A 17,354-nucleotide genomic window follows, 5' to 3' on the forward strand; every position below is an offset into this window, starting at 1 on the left:
TTACCTACCATGGGCAACTTAATCTCTCAGCCTCAATGTCCTCATCTGAAAAATGAGGATGATGATATCACCTATCTCCTAAGGTTGTTGTGAGGATAAAACGAAATATTTGTAAAGTGTTTTTCAAATATCAAAGCACTAAATAAATGCTACTTATTATTATTATCTGTATCCTTTCCCCTCATCGTCACTTTTCCTGCTTCAGACCCTCATCGCTTATCATGTAAACCAGAGGTGTCAAATACATGACCTGCTGAACTAGATTAAAATGTAATTGGGAAATATATAACAGAATAAATAAATTCACAATAGAGCGCAATGTTAATATATGATTTTCTAAGTCAATATGCAGCCACAGGAACCTTTATGCATGGTTTGGTGGCCCCGATTTCTATTCGTTTGACACCAGTTTGACACACTCTTTCCATCCCGCACACAGCTACCAAATTGATTTTCCAAAAGCATACAACTGACGATATTACTCCTCTGTTCAAAAAGCTTTAGTGATTCCCTGTTGCTTCTAGGATAGAATCCAACCTCCTCTGGCCTTTAAAGCCCTATAAAATTAATTCAACCTGTCTTTCTAAACTGATTTCCCTTTACTCCCCCTCTGGAATACTCTATGTTCCAGCTAAACTGGGCAACTTGCTGCTCTGTTACTTACTATCTGGATCACCTTGGACAAATCACTTCAGGCCACTGGGCCTACATTTTCTCAACTGTAAAATGAGAAAGGTGGACTAGATAAAGACTAGCTAAGTAATTTCTGGTTATTATGTCAATGATCCTATTGTCCCAGTAATAACACTCCATCGCCTCATTCTGTATTTTTGCATAGATTGTTCTCCTGCCTGGAATACTTTTTCCTCACTTCCAGCTTGTAATCCCTACTTCCCTTTGAAGCTCAGCTCTAGTACTTTCTCTCATTAAGAGTCCTTTGCTGATTCCTCCAGGTGTGAGCGGCCTGAAATTATTTTGAATATATTTTGCATATTTTGTAAACTTATCTGTATAAATGTTGTTTCCCTATGGTAGAATGTAAGCTCCTTGAGGGCAAAATGTGTTTCATTTTTGTCTTTGTAGTCCCAGTGCCTATCACAGAGCAGGCATTTAGTAAGTATTTGTTGAACTGGCCACTTATAACTCTGTTCCTGTGATAAGAGGGAAGTAGGAAATAGAGGGTGATGATGCTGATCAGACTGGAGGAATAGTAGAAGAGAGATGGGTTCATGTGGATTCATGTTGGATGGCCTCAATCTTCTTGATGAAATAGGAAGCCAAGCTATCTGCTTCAATGATGGTGGTGGTTGTGGTGGTGGTGCTGGTGCTGGTCCTGGTGGTAGTAGTGGTGGTGGTGGTGGTGGTGGTGGGGTGTGTGTGTGTGGGTGTGGGTGTGTATGGGTATGTGTGTGTGTGTGCACATGCGCGTGTGAGTTCCCACACTCGAGCACGCGTGTGTAGGTGTGTACATTTAGATGGGGGGAGAGTGGAATTCAGAAGAGGATATAAATGTTCAAGTACCTCCCTTGGAGACTAAAGAAAGTGATAGAGTAGAAGGGTTGTTAGACATTAGGAAGGGTTGAGGTTGCATGTCATATTATAGTAGGTGAAATATTCTCTATTCTCTTTATCTCACAGATGAAAAATGGAGGTACAACGAGGTTTACTTAGCTGCTTAACCTCACACAATCTTTTGCTATTGACTTATAAATCAGGGCTCAGACAAATCCTCCAAGTTTGTGAGTGGCCATGGCTTCAGTGCCATGAAAGGCCAGGTTCTGTTATGCTAGGGGTGAGCTTCTCCCTATCCATCAGATCCCCTTATTGTCATCATACAAACAAATATCCAGCTCTAACTTTACAGGCAACAGCACCACTACCACTCTGACACCCTGAAGTAAGATTCTGGAAATCCCAGCATTAGTAGCAACCAGTACCGGGTCCTTAGCCCCTTCAATTTACCACTACCCTGCCTCCCTCCACACACACAGCCTAATATTCACTGAATAACTGGGTAGCAGCAGCAGAGTCTGATAGAAAACAAGGGTAGAGTGGAATGGACAAGTCAGTCTGCTCAGAACACTCCCCTCTCTTCCTCATTCAATGCTCCATTTAGACTACACTGTCACCAAATTAACTTTGTGGGCAGTGGACCATGCATGAGAATGCCTAGAGAAAGAAGGAGAAGGCACTATGTGGCAAAATCATTGGAAAGAAGATTAAATTAGTCCACCTATTATATGCATTTCCAGGAGTTAGTTAATCTAGGGAGGAACAAGTAACAATCGGAAGCATATTATTTCTTTCTAGTAGAATATAAACACCTAGAAGGCAGGGAATTGGAATTTTTTGGAGAGAAAGGGGATGCAAAGATTGGTGGACTGCAAGGAAATGATCCTAATTGAATTTAAAATCCAGGGTACAAGGGCCCCACTACCAGCATAGGTACAGAAGGTTAGCAGAGGTGCTGGGGATGGAGGACAGCTGGTACTTGACCGTACGAGCTGCTGTTGTTCTGTTCATGAACACTTTCTTTAACCTTACAAGAAACTTCCATTGGGATCTTTTGAAAGGATCACTTGGAACTTATGTATCATGATATCTGAGCTGTAAAACTCTGTCATATAAGGTGTATTTCTAAGTTAATTTTGTTATCTCTTTGATGTCAGGCATTAACTTACATCAGAGATCTAAAGATTCTATAAAGGCTGAGAAATAAAGGGGTGTGTACAGTAAGATACAGAGACCACCTGGATTTAACAATCAAATGCTGGTGTCAATTTACCTTTTGATTCTGTTGTTCACATTTCTATAGGTTTCTTTTTTCCTTATTTTTTCCATTACAAAGTATTTGTTAAATGCCTATGTGGGCATAACATTGTACTTAGAGTAAAGTAAATTGGATACCCACCTGGTAGGTACTCCTGTTTTAAGAGAGACCTGTGAAATAGGTATCTTAACATGCATCTTTGTAAGAGATCAGGCAAGAGGACAAACAAAATTTTTAAAATTACAAAATGTCTAAGCTTGAATATTGGAGTTTTGGGGGTTTAAAAAGGAAAAGGAAATGGTTTTCCTATATTCCTCCTTGCACATAGTTTGATTATGTTTTTCTTTGGTTCATGTTTATACAACACTAGCCAACTATGGCAAGGGAAATGCCTATTCTCAAAGGTTTTTTTTTTCAGTCTTCTCTACAACCCCGAGTCTAATAATGACTCCTATGTGTACAGTTAAAAGAGAACAGTGTGAGCATGGAATTGTCCATTTGTCTCAGAAAAAAAATTGAATATGAGCCAGAAAGACCATATTATATATGTAAGTCTCATTAAGCTGTCATTATTTGGAAAGATAGTTTCCCAGACAAATAAACACTCAAATCTCACTCTTGCAGCTCCCACTGAGTAACATATTCAGCTCAAATCTCTCACCCTCATGCATTCTGCTGATTTCAATGAGAATTATGGGTATGCAGGAAAATGAGAATCAGGCAGATTAATTGTAACAAAAAAGAAAAAAATTGCATGTCAACAGCGATTGGACTGCTTTGGAATAAGGAAAGGAATATCAGTCAAAGCCATTCTCTATTCTTCAACACATTTTGCTACCCAAAATCAACTTGCTTTTAATTTCAAAATTTTGTTGCTGCTAGTGGTAAATTACCCCTTTCGTATTTCAGTGTTGGGATGTGGGACTTGTTAATATCATCATCTCAGCCAGCTTCACTAATGGACCTTAAGCAATTGCCTAAAACAAAAACCATTACCAAGTTGTCTTCTAGGAGAGACAATGTGTCACTATTAAAATGCACAGTATTTTTAAAAATCGATATTTGAATAAAAAATCCTTAGTGAAAGGATAAAGCAGTTGATAAATATCTAAGAGGGGCAGAGAGGGATTGTGATAAACTCTAATACACATATGGATCTGTGGCCTAATTGATATGATTACTCTCCCCAGTGATACACAACTCAGATAGGAAGGCAAGAATAATACTACACTGGTAGGTTTGTTTTTCCACATCTGGCTATTCAAGCATGTCAGGAATTAGCAGTAATAACACTTTTCTGTAACAGCCTGAGTTGTCATTCTATCTCTAGAAGGGGTGCCAAGGGATGATGTGGTAGCAGTCCTCCATAACATCACTGAGTTAGAAAACTGTTCTGAATCTCTCTCTCTCTCTCTCTCTCTCTCTCTCTCTCTCTCTCTCTCTCTCCCCCTGGCTCTGCCACCTATGCAGTCATACACATTCTTCTGGATTCAATTTCTGTTTTCTTCCCGTGTAATCTCTGATATTCACTACATTTCATTATGTATAAAACAGGTTAATGGATAGTATTTCAAAACATCAATGGACCCATATTTTATTATGAATCATTGGTACTTCCTCCACCTGTATAGTTAGTTAATCAGTCAACAAACATTTCTTAAGTGCGTACTATGTGCTATATGCTGTAGAGATCATAGCCCATGCATGCCTTCTTATCCAATGTGATTATCATCAATATCTTTCCTGAAATCAATATAAATCAATTGGGGAACTCCTCCAGCGCATGCTGGTTAGAGTAATTGTAGGTGGTTCCAAAGTTCTGTGATTGGGAAAAATCCCTGGATTTTAGTATAGGCTTACAGTACAGACCTCAAACTGAGGCCATGACTTACCAGAGGATGATTAGAGGGCATCACGGTAATGTGAATCTTTTCTATGAAAGGTGGTTCTCAAGGGAAGTGACTTTTCATAATAAAAGGATATTGGGCCACCAGGGCTGGGCAAAGCTGAGAATTGGGCATGAAAACACAGTGCATCATGATGAAGTCATTTAAAGCTGAATCTGGAGGGGAAAAAAACAAGAACAAAATGGAAGAATTAGCTTGTAAAAATCCTTGGTCTAGAAACACTAAGTAAACAGCTCCCATTCCAATGTTTCTTAGAAATTTGTTTTGGAAGCAGCTTTTCACAGCTCATGGACAGGCCTGGAGATGGAAAGATTCTCAATTCATTAACACAGCATAGTCCCAGGGTATCCTGAAAAGCATTTACTAGTCTTCTTGCTTTGATCTGGAACTTGCACATTTCAAACATTCCAGAAACCATTCCTGAATGAATGGATGAATAAAAGAGCAAGCAAATGAATGAGCTGAGGAGCACAGGAGCAAGGCTTGCAAGCCTGAACATTGCTGCTCCCCATGCTGCCCTAGACTGCCCTTCGTGCCTAACTGGCCCAAAATTCCCTCCACCAGAGGGAAGTTATTCCAGTGAGTAAACCACAAAGGTAAAGCATTGAGGAAAGTAAAGTAGTAAATTATAAGACATCTCATTTCACAAGTATACCAGAAAATTTAATGATGGCATTATTAAATGCCACCTGCAACTCTAAAGGGTGTATGATGTATCTCAGCATTGCATTTAGAGAGTGCCTTCCATTTAGAGGAATTAATACTATTTATTTTGTTTTTAATAAAAATAATAATGATAATTTTTGTTTTTGTTCAATCATGGCCAACTCTTTGTGATCCCATTTGAGGTTTTCTTGGCAAAGTTATTGAAGTGGTTTGCCATTTCCTTCCCCAGCCCATTTTACAGAAGAGGAAATGAAGGCAAGAAGGGGTATATGACTTACCCAGGGTCACATATCCAGTAAGTATCTGAAGCAGATTTGAGCTTATGAAGATGAGTCTTTCTCATTCCAGGCCTAGTGCTCTATCAACTGTGCCATGTAGCTTCCCCAATAATGATGATAGCTAGTATTTAAATCATGCTTTAAGGTTTACAAAGAGTTTTACATATGATATCTCATTTAATTCTACCAATAGTCCTGAGAGGTAGGTTCTATTATTGTGCCCATAAAATGAGGAATCTAAAGTAAACAGATGTTAAGTGACTTGCATAGGGTCGCACAGCTAGTAAGTATATGAGGTAGATTTTGAACTCATGTCTTCTTGACTCCAAGTCCCTCACTCTATTACTACATCATTAAGCTGTCTCTTTATATTTATATATTTGATTTTTATGTCACTTAAATTTCCCAATATATTCCTTCCCTTCTCCCCTTGCAGCTATCTTTCATAAGAGCAAACAAAAAGAGATAAAAAAAAATTAGCTTAGCAAAACTAACATATCATTCAAGTCCAACAACACGTTCAGTGTTCACATACTCATTGTTCTCAAGCTTTGCAAGAAAGAAAGGAGATACATTCTCATATCTCTTCTTTGGGGACAAGCTTAGTCATTATAAACTGTCGCAGCCTTCTGCTTAAATTTAGTGGTTGGTCTTTCTATTTTTTCCCTTATTTTTACATTATTGTAGTTCTTGTGTGCATTGTTTTCTTGACTCTGCTTTCTTCACTTTGCATCTGTTCATGTAAGTCTTCCTATGCTTTTCTGAATTCGTCATATGCTCTATTTTTTTTTATAATGCAGTAGGCACAGTGGATAAAGGAAGTCAGGAGTTATGAAGACCTGTGTTCAAATCTAGTCTCAGACATTTTCTGGCAATTAGACCCTGGGAAAATCTCTTAACCTGTCTGCCTTGGTTTCCTCATATGTAAAATGGGGATAATAATAGAATCTACCTCCCATGTTTCACAGGGCAGCTAGATGACACAGGGGATAGAATGGTGGGAAGACTCACCTTTGTGAGTTCAAATTCTGCCTCAGACATTTACTAGCTGTGTGACTCTGGGCAAGTCACTTAACCCTGCTTACTTTAGTTTCCTCATCTGTAAAATGAGCTGGAGAAGGAAATGGGAAACCACTCCAGTATCTTTGCCAAGAAAACCACAGATGGGGTCATGAGGAATGGGACACGACTGAAATGACTGAACAAGAAGAAGAAACCTCTGGATGTTGTTATGAGGATAAAATTACATAGTGTTTATAAGGCACTTTGAAAACTTTAAAGATAAATGCCAGCTAATCATCATTGTTGCCATCATCATCATCAATAATCCATTTTCCAAAAAATGACCATCTGCTTTATTTCTAATACTTTGCTACTACAAAAACTTATGCTATAAATATTTTGGAACATAGGGGACCTTTATTTTTGTCATGAACTTCCCTGAGGATTATTATTCCTTGAGGCAGTGAGATCTGTGGGTTAAAGACTATGACTATTTTAGTCTCTTCTTCTGCATAATTCCAAATGGCTTTCCAGATGATTGGACCAATTCACTGCCCCTCCAGTAGTGCATTAGTGAACTTGTCTTTCTACAACTCCTGTAATGTCCTTTCCTAATCCCTTATTCACAAGTTTGGAAAGAGTAGTGTTGAAAGAAGCATGAGTAATTACATCTTGGACACACTGAGTCTAAAACGCCTATGATACATTACTCCTTATCCTTCCCATCCCTTATCTGTAACACTGACCTCTTTTTAACCCCTCACTATTTGGTCAGATGGTGGATGTTTAGAACCCTAAAATGATCCTCTACATTTGTTGCACAAGAATTGTGGAAGCAGTGTGGTGCAGTGGGGAAAGTTCTGGATTTAGAGTCAGAGGATCTCAGCTCAAATTTTACCTTTGTATCTGTTTATGTAAGTCTTTCTATGCCTTTCTGCATTCAACATATGCACTATTTTTTACAATGCAGTAGGCATAGTGGATAAAATGCTGGACTTGGAGTCAGGCACATACTGAGTAGATACTTGAGTTTGTAACTTGAAAGTTCTTTGAAATTGATGAGTCACTTAGCCTCTCTAGACCCTAATTTTCTCATCTGTAAAAGGAGCAGGTTGGACTAGATGACCTCTAGGGTCTCCTCAGTCTCTAAATATATGATCCCATGTGATGCTGATGAGATCAGTTGTCCAAAATGCTGCATTTCATTCATCAAAATGATTTGGCCACTGCTTCCAGCTTACTAATGATTATTGTTTTACTAACATATCAAGAAAGCTTGCTGCATGCTTCATCAAATCCCTAAAGTCTTAGAAGAGAAATATGTGGCCAGAATCCGAGAAAAAAAGTCTACTTTTGGAATTATCTCCATGTCAGTAAGGGTAGCTCTAACATTGACAAAGAGAACCTTTCTAAATAGAAAAAAAATAGCTTCCTTGTACTGTCTTAGGGGCAACTGCCCCCAAATCCATAAAGTGTTTATCAAGGACCCACTGAAGAAACAAAGGACTCAGTTTACCCACAGTTAAGGCATAACACACATACATATACATACACACATGTGCATTATAGATATATACATGCATATGCATATACATATATATATGTGTGTATATATGTACAAATATGAATGAGAGAGAGTCCCAAAAGTCTTAGTGCAGTTTTGAGCTGTGAGAATCTAAAAATCCATTAAGGCTTTTAGGACTCCCTGTGTATAGAGAAGATAATTGAATCCTTGGTGGGTAATGGAATCACTGAGAAAATGTATAAGATCATCAGGAAATCAATCAAATATGTGTTAAGTCTCTCTACTGAATAATTGTACATAATTTTATTATCTAACCTAGGCCAAAGTTGAAATGATGAACAAATAATTTTTCTATATGTAAATCTAGACAATACTAGACAAGCAAAAGGGAAAGAGGAGAAAAGGAAGAGTAGAGTTAATATTTGGTATTATTATAATTTTTTATGTATTCAAAATTATCGTATGATTAGCTAATAGGCGTCTTGCTTTGAGAACAGAATATAATGGTACTATAATGGTAGATAGTTTTAAAACATCAAAGTAATGCAATGAATGAATTTTTTTTAATGAATGAATATTTACATGAAGTTAAAAAATTGACAAACTATAGCAAAAAATAAATACAAAAAGGCTCATTTTCATTTGTCAGATTATTGCTTGGGACTTGATAAATGTTTGTGCCTGGCATACAGAACGTATTTAATAGTTGCATGTTAACTGACTTAATGAATGAATGTCAGTCTGGCCCACTACTTAACCTAGTTCTTTGGTGCACTTTGGGCATTTGTTTATCTTTCTTTTAGCAGTAACTCTGATGCATGACTCTTCCCAGACTGTTTAACTGCTTGTAATACTGGCCTAATACCAGAGGCTTCCTAGAAAAGGATATTGAAATGTTAAATCAGGGCAACTGTACTTTATGTAGCATTTTCTTATTTACAAGGACTGAATCAGAAAACTAATGTCAATGAGAACATTCTGCATCTTTTCCTTGGTCAGAGGCAAGGTTAATGATCTATGTAACAGCTACAAAATAGACTGATTTCTTGACTTCTATTCTTTACTGTTCAAAAGCCAGTACAATTAGGTTTGCTTAAAAGAACAGTCCCTTCAGAGGAGACCTTAAAAGGAAAGGTACTGTTTTTTTTATCATAGACAGTAAAAACCTTACAGATCTCTTCTTAGATAAGGTACTTGCCAATGTAAACAGAAACTTTCTTTTCAGACAATATTCAGATTATAGAGAGGTCTGTGTCTTGTACCAAACCGAGAGATGTAGACATACCCATGAAATCCATGAAATGATAAAATAAATAATAGCTAAGAATAAAAGCTGACATTTATATAGCAATCCAAGGTTTGCAAAGAGCTTTACATGTGTTATCTCATTTAATCCTCACAACAACCCTGTGATGTAAGTGTTGTTATTATTATACCTATTTTTATAGATGAGAAAATGGAGGTAGAGAAAGGTTCAGTAACTTGCCCAGGGTCAAATAGCTGGTAAGTATGTGAGACAGGATTTGCACTCAAGTCATACCAACTCCCAAGTCCAACAATTTACATCGTACCACCTAGCTGTACACCCGCCCCAGACACATATACATTCATACACATACATGTGTGCATGCATATACATATATATGCATATGTGTATTTATATATGTATATATGTGTACATATGAATGTATGCACACAAATAAAAACCTTCCCAGCACACATATACATACATATATACATACATACATATAGAAGCCATATTAGAGGGAGGAAAGGTTGTAGCATTTTATGGACATGTAACTGAAATGCCACTAATATCCTACCCACTCTAATACCTTTTCCTGACACGGAGGTTACCCTAAAGGATTCTCAAAAGCTATGTCAGTGGAGCACAAGCTCTAGCAGACTTTACCATGCTAGAAGCGCTCTGAGTTCAAGCTTGGTGATGGATTGGGTGTGCAAGTACCAGCCTAATTAAGTTTAGCATCAGGTTGTGTTTTAAGGTAATATATTTTTCAGAACAACTTTGGAAGACCATGTGGTAAGTAAGCTACAGATGGGGTATGATTCTCATCAATGGTTTGGGGGTGGGGAGAGTACTCTTACGAAATCATAAAATTTTGAAGTATTGACCAACACATCTCTGATAATTGAGTTATCCTGATTATATTTATTTAGTAGGTTATGTGGTCTAGGATCCAGCAGGTATGCTTTTTCTGTTACATTACTCACTCCTTAATTTGTATGAATGGAGTGTCAGGGTATCCACCTACAAAATCAGAAAATGGAATAGGAGAGGGAAATAAGAAGTGGCAAAGATGTTTTGAGCAGTTAAACAATAACAATAATAGGTCATCCTTCAAGGATACTGGAAAATTTAATTGTGGAAATGTACTTTGTAACCATAAAGAGCTTTGCAATAAGCCTATTATATTTGTAACTTTCATCCACAGGATTTAATGTTCTTTGAAACAAATGTGAACTCACAGGATCATAAGGGCGGAAAGGACCTGAGAAATTACCTACTTTAACCCCCTCATTTTGCAGATGAGGAAATTAAGTCTCTAAGAAGTTACTCAGATAGTAAATTGAAGAGATATATTTGAACTCAGGTATTCTGACTCCAAATTTCCATTATGCCATGTTCCCTAAGAAGTAGACTCCTCTTGGCACAAAGGCTTAAGGAGATTAAATAGCATGAACAGAGTCACTTAGTAAGCTGGTAATGAAGAGAAGCCAAAATTTCCTAATTTTGAACTATTAGTCCAATATTGAGAGTATCTGCAACATACATAGGGGCCTGGTCCACCGCACTGTGAGATTCCTTACGCTCTGAAGCTGCCCAAGAATCCATACTGATTAGAGCAAATCTTCTTGAATTGTGTAAGGCAACCCCTCACATGCATGGTTTAAATCTAGGTAGTCTGCAAGAATCATTAGGGTAGGGAGGGAGTGAGAGAATAGAATACTGGAGAAGGAAGAGAGAGAGAGAGAGAGATCACCACCATTCCACTCACCACGGACATTCCAGTCAGGTTTAAAAAAAATCAGACTGAACTCTGGTTTGGGCCCATCCTGTTTACATTATAAACACTTATAATAGATGTATCTAATTATGAAAACACATACCTGTTGTTTCATTTAAAGGTTGCTCAAGGCGTACTGTTTCTAGGAAATGCTCTAAAATTTTCTCAGGTGTCCCTGACATCACAGTGTACCTGGAGAAGGAGAAAAAAGCAGTTAGCTTTTTCCAAAGCAGAAAAAGAAGTGTTGTATAATCATTCGTGGTGTGTTAGAGGTGTTTTTAAATTGGAGAAACTCAAAGAACCTTATCAAACTTTAATTCAATAGTATCTCACTTTATAGAGAGATAAAGTAATTCGAAAATCAAACCAAAAGGCAATGGTAAAACCATTTGAAGCAGATTTCTGATTGATCATTCTTTCCAAAAAACCCAAACTCTTTGGCTGCAAGGATTAAAAGGATCCAGAGAAAAGCCAAACATTAGAAGATTAAGAATTGAGAGATCAAGAATGTTCTGGAGGATGATGCAATAATACATTTAAGTCCCAGTTCGATTCAATGCAGACGTTTGGAGGAGAAGAGAAGATGTTAGCCAGGTCAATTTTGGAATATCCATTCATGACTGATTTATAGGAATTCTTTTATTCCACACTGGCTCCTTCCATCCACTTCTGTATTGCTTTTCTCACTATTAACTGTTTTGAGCTTTGAGAATGCAAGGTAATTAAAAAAAAAACAAATTAAAACCAACACCACATAAAACAGACCAAAATCATAAATTGGGAGGAAAATTTTACAAGCATAGGAAAAATTCATGCTATTTATTACAAAGGTAAATATAATTCTGTATTATCTATTATTTCAGAAGCTCTAGTCTACAGTCCCCCTCCAACAGCATAGATAATTGAGAGATGACTACACAGGAGCAGAGGGCTGGGCCATGAGGATGACTGACATTTACATAGCACTTTACAGCTTAACATTTGTGAAGCTCTTTGCATGCATTAGCTCCTTTAGTGTCACAGCAGTAGTGGAAGACAGGAGACGCAGGTATTAATATCCTCATTTTTCGAGGAGTAAACTGAGGCTCAGAGAGTTTGAGATGACTCACTCTTGGCAATACAATGAGAGTTGGAAGAAGGATCTGAACCCAAATGTTTTAGGCCAATTTTTGAAAGTCTAATGGTTAAAAGACAAATCACCTATAAGGCTTCTTATGACATCCAGGTCATTACAAAACAACACACTGGAATATAAAAATGTCTTGGGTAGTTGGTTCAATTTTATTTTTAGGATTGAAGAAAATCATTGGCAGGTGCCCCAACATTGAAACTAGAAAATGTCTCTTTGCTTTTAATCTTCTAGGAAGTTGAGGCTCATTCAAAAACAGTATTTGAGTAAGGACTTCTTGAAGACAAGGTACAGACCATAAAATGTTCTGACACTTAGATGGATCTGTGATCTCAGAAGATCTGTGGATTCCCTCCGACAACGCAGACAGACATCCACGCTGTCGTCTCAACCTACATGACCCTTAGATCTATATACATCCTCCAAAAGGGGTTTGACCAATGTTCCGGGTTGGCTCTTTCCTCAATACATCTTGATGCTGCATGGGTACCAGTGGAGCACTTGGCCTGTTCATCAGTTGTCTGGTGCTCTTACCACGTGATTGGCTCTTCCTTCTCAGTCAGGCATCTTTCTGATGAGAGTCCTTCACCCCATTTCTCTTGAACAGTTCTTCATTTGTGTTGTATTACAGTCTGCTCATGCTCACCCTATACCTCTCCATTGCCCTTTGGGTGACTCTCAGCTTTAATTCTTTGGAGGTAGAGGCATCACATGATTTGTAGTTATACAGAATCATTGGAAGAATACTATTATTTATAAGATGGGCCTTTGTTTCTTGGAGAAAATTGAGATTATTAAAAGACTAAAGATAGGGCCTGGACCTGTGATTTCACTCATATAAGAAATTCTTAGCAGAGGAAATGTCCTCTAAAAATATGGGTTGGCAGCTTCTCTGCAATTTATAGAGAGTATCATAGAGTCCTGAGAGGTTAAATAATTTGCCCAGAAATTCAGTCAATTTGTGTCAGAGGTGATTCTTCCTGGCGAAGAGTCCTGCTTTCTACACTGAGGCCAACAAGGTTAAGTGACTTGGCCAAAGTCACGTAACTAGTAAGTATCTGAGGCAAGATTTGAACTCAGGGAAAATGAGGCTTCCTGACTCCAGTCCTGGTGATCTATCCACTGTACCACCTAGCAGCCTATCCTCTATCTTTGTATTATTGTGCAATTTCCCAAAGGCAATTCAGCCTGCTGTCTTCCTAGGCCCATATATGTGATATATCTCTCTATCATTTACATACTGATGCGACAGCTCTATCAGTTGTCCACCCAAATGAATGTCATTCTGGACGATAGTCAATCTTTATTCACTTGGTTTTCCCTATGTGTCTGGTTCCACTGAACTCTTTAAACAATCACCATACATCTTCTTGAGGAGGATCTGCAAGGTATACTTTATTCAATGTGATCCACAAATGGTAACAGTGAGAGCACCTCATCATTTAGGAAATCCCTCTTCCATTTGGACTCTGTGGTAGACATCCTCCGTCCATGACAGTGGTAGATACCTATAGTGAGTACTATCTCCCTGTTTTATGCCTTGCTTGATATTAATAACCAGTGAGTTATCAAAGTTATTTCTGATGTTAGATACTTCAAGGAATCTTGTATAATTTTGATATATGCCTGAAAGACATTTTTTTTGAGGAGAGCCTTTAAGGTGGAGTTTTTCCTTATCAAATCAAATGCATTTTTATAGTTAATAAGAAATATAAACAGGAGATTCTGTATTGTTTACAACACAGTCAAACACATGACTATAAAAATGTTGTCTGCTATGAAGTATCATTCGTGAAAGCCTTCCTATTCCCTTCTCATACTTCATCAAGGATTTCCTTGGTGTACAGGTATTCTCCTAAAAACTTTGTAGTGATGACAAAAGAGGCAAATGGTTGGGTAGTTATTATCTTCTCTTGATCACTTTTTTAGGTGATGGTTAAAAAAAAGTCAGATTTTAACCTTTGCTATTCTCCCCTCTTTTAAATACTTTTAGAATCATTACCTAACCACCTCAAAATTATGTCATCTTCAGCACAGACCTCCTGTCTGTAAACTTGGTCTAGTCCAGCCATTCTTCTCATCTTTCTTTTCTTTATTGCCATTTCATGAAGCACATCAGGGACTGTGATGTTAGAGTCCAAATGTGGTGGCTCCACTGTAATTGATGGAGAAAAGGGTTTGTTATAAAAATCTTTAAAGATCTTTTCTATATTTGATCTGTTTGTTGTTCTTCTTCCAGTCTTATCTCTCATTGTCGAAGAGGTACATCTGCTAAATTTACTCTCATCAAGATTTTAGCAAATTTGATTTTTACTCAATTTCTCCTTGCTACCTTATGAAACAATACTGTTGATAATGTTTCACCATCCTTTTCCATAAAATTGTACAAATGCATATCTAGTCTAACTTGGTGTTTTTGACTGTAGTATCTCTCTGCTTAACAAGGAAATCAAGTTGGGCTCCTTCAGCTTCCTCACTGTGATAACTGATTACATTGCTTAGGAAACATAATAGCGGTGCCAATGTTTTTTCTTTTATTCATTTCCCATTTTGAGGGAATCAACAGATAGTTTAAATAAGTCAGGTTGGAGTTGCCTCAAGTATATACCATAGCTTCTTATTTTTATTCTTTGAGTTTGATATGGACTTTTATCTTTGTTTTAACAGACTGGTACTTTAACTGTACAGATATCCATAGAAATGACTCCTATATTATTCTTAACACTTAAAAATAAATTTATGCTGGCATTTTTACATCCTAGCAGTGCTATTATAATACATTATAATGGCTTATATATGTCAGAGAAGGCTCGAAGATAGGTTTTTATGTTTCGGGGTTTTGGGGTTTTTTGGGGGCAGAATCTGGATTTCCCAGTTTTAGTCCTGGTTCTGCTGATGGACTTTAAGTAAACTGTTTTATTTTGTTAAGCCTCCATTTCCTCATCTTACAAATGAGGAGGTAACAGTAGATGACCTTGAAAGTTCCTTCTAACTATTACCATTCTGTGACTCTATGATCCCAAATACTTGTAATTCATTCCTTCTGACCACATCAGGATTTGGTGATATTGCTCCTGGTTATTGCATGAATTTACTTTCATTCAGAAATTTGATACTAATCTCCATATTAGAATATGCCTTTTCAATTCAAATTCTATATAAACATGTTTCTAGAGTCTACTAAGGAAGCCAAACATTTCTTATAACCCCACAAAACAAATACATTTGATAGACATCTTGTGTAGGAAGATGCAGATAAAAGCAGAACTAAAACAGATTATTTTTAAGAGACTGTGAGTCAGATAGAGGGTCAGAGGAATAAGAATCAAATGCAGTTTTGAATTTAACAGGCAGGTGGGTGTTGACATGAATCACTGACACCTACTGTCCCATGCTCAGCAGACTGAATTCTAAACACTGAATTCTAATTCTAGCCATCCATTCTGTTGACAAAAACAATAATGCTTCTTTGCATTCCCAAGTTTCTGAGCCAAATCTCATTTCTTCCTATTGTGCAGGGACCTACTGGTCATCTAAGACGATTGATATCCTTTCTTCTCTCCCTTCTCACATGCTTTCTTCTATAAAACTATCTCTCTAAAGCACTGCAAAGAGTGAGAGCTTTTAGTCTAAGGCAATATTCTTTAGAGAATGATTTCAGATAGCACTAGACCTCATACATGATCAGAAATGGATACATTATGCTTTACAAGATGTGTAATTTAGGTTATAACATTAAAAAAAATTTAAAAAGAAAAGTGATACGCCCGGCAGTCTTCCACAGAGGAGAATATGCTATTATAGAAATGATGATACCACGTGCAAAGGTTAATCATTGCCTGGCAATTGCAGGGTTGGATGAAAACATACTTTGGCTGAGGCTGTGAGTTTCCTTGATTAGAAGCTCTGTTTCCTGCTGGGACCTTCTCCAACACCAAGACATCTTGGTCATGTTCTTTAAGTCTTACTGTGTTCGCCTCAACATCCTAGAAATACAAATCACATCACATACCAATGCTGCCATTTATTTAGAAAATGACAAAAAATAATTGAAACCCTTCGGATGCTCAATTGGGGCTTGTGAGGATCCTCACTATAGAGCTGGAAGGGACCTCAAAGCCTATCTAGTCCAACCTCTCATTTTACAGATGAGGAAACTGAGGCCCTGAAAAGTTAAATGATTTGTCAAAGGTAACACGGGTAATAAATGTCAGAGTCAGGATTGGAACCTAGGGCTTCTAACACCAAACAATATTATCAACTCACTGGCTGATGTGTAATGATCTCAAATTGAGAGTGTTGTTGTTGAATCATTTTTAGTCATGTCATGAAGACCCCATTTCTTGGCAGAGATACTGGAGTGGTTTGCCATTTCCTTCTCCAGCTCATTTTATAGATAAGGAAACTGAGACAAATAGCATTAAGTGACTTGCCCAGGGTCACACAGCTGGTAAGCATCTGGGGCCAGATTTGAACTCAGGAAGATGAGTCTTCCCAACTGTAGGCTCAGCACTCTACCCACTGAACCACCTAGCTGCCTACAGCGAGAGTACCAATAGTTAAACTGATTTTTAGGGAATAGCTAACAACTGATTCTCAACTGCTCCCTATGGGCAGCTATTGGCCCACAAATACATTAGTTAGTGGCCAACTTGCTGATGAAGAGAGCATTTATTGGGCAGCAAGCACTGTCTGTCACTGTATCCAGTCTTCCAGGGCTTGTGTTCCCTAGAATTGCCTCCATGCAATGAAGAGGCACGTTAGTGGAGTAGGACTTCAGTGGAGACTGACGCTCAATTAACTTGGTATAAATGATGAAAGAAAGATATCTTGCTATAGTGCAAGGGTTCTTCAACTGCGATTAATGAATTTGATTTTAAAATATTTTTATCACCGTATTTCACTTATTTGTTTCCTTTACAAGCCTTTATATTTTATGCATTAAAATATTATCCTGAGAAGGGGGTCTATTGGCTTCTCCAGACTGCCAGAGGGATCCATGACAAAAAAAAGTCTGAGTTCCAGAATAGTGTATAAAGTAGCATCCACAA

General features: G+C 37.6%; 1 protein-coding gene across 8 annotated transcripts in view; it reads right to left on the minus strand.

Annotated features, from left to right (window-relative positions):
* Positions 1-17,354, minus strand: part of RAPGEF4 (Rap guanine nucleotide exchange factor 4) — a 256,826-nt gene that overhangs the window by 61,293 nt on the left and 178,179 nt on the right. For all 8 annotated transcript variants that reach the window (XM_027866117.1, XM_027866121.1, XM_027866124.1 and 5 more), the window contains 3 exons: positions 16,174-16,289; positions 11,278-11,366; positions 4,754-4,832 (listed from right to left, as the gene is read on the minus strand). In XM_027866117.1, coding sequence (XP_027721918.1) covers positions 4,754-4,832; positions 11,278-11,366; positions 16,174-16,289 — 284 coding nt within the window. The remainder of the gene's footprint in view (positions 1-4,753; positions 4,833-11,277; positions 11,367-16,173; positions 16,290-17,354) is intronic.

The sequence above is a fragment of the Vombatus ursinus genome, unplaced genomic scaffold, assembly GCF_900497805.2.
Source record: "Vombatus ursinus unplaced genomic scaffold, bare-nosed wombat genome assembly UNPS02014779.1, whole genome shotgun sequence".
NCBI classification, from domain to species: domain Eukaryota; kingdom Metazoa; phylum Chordata; class Mammalia; order Diprotodontia; family Vombatidae; genus Vombatus; species Vombatus ursinus.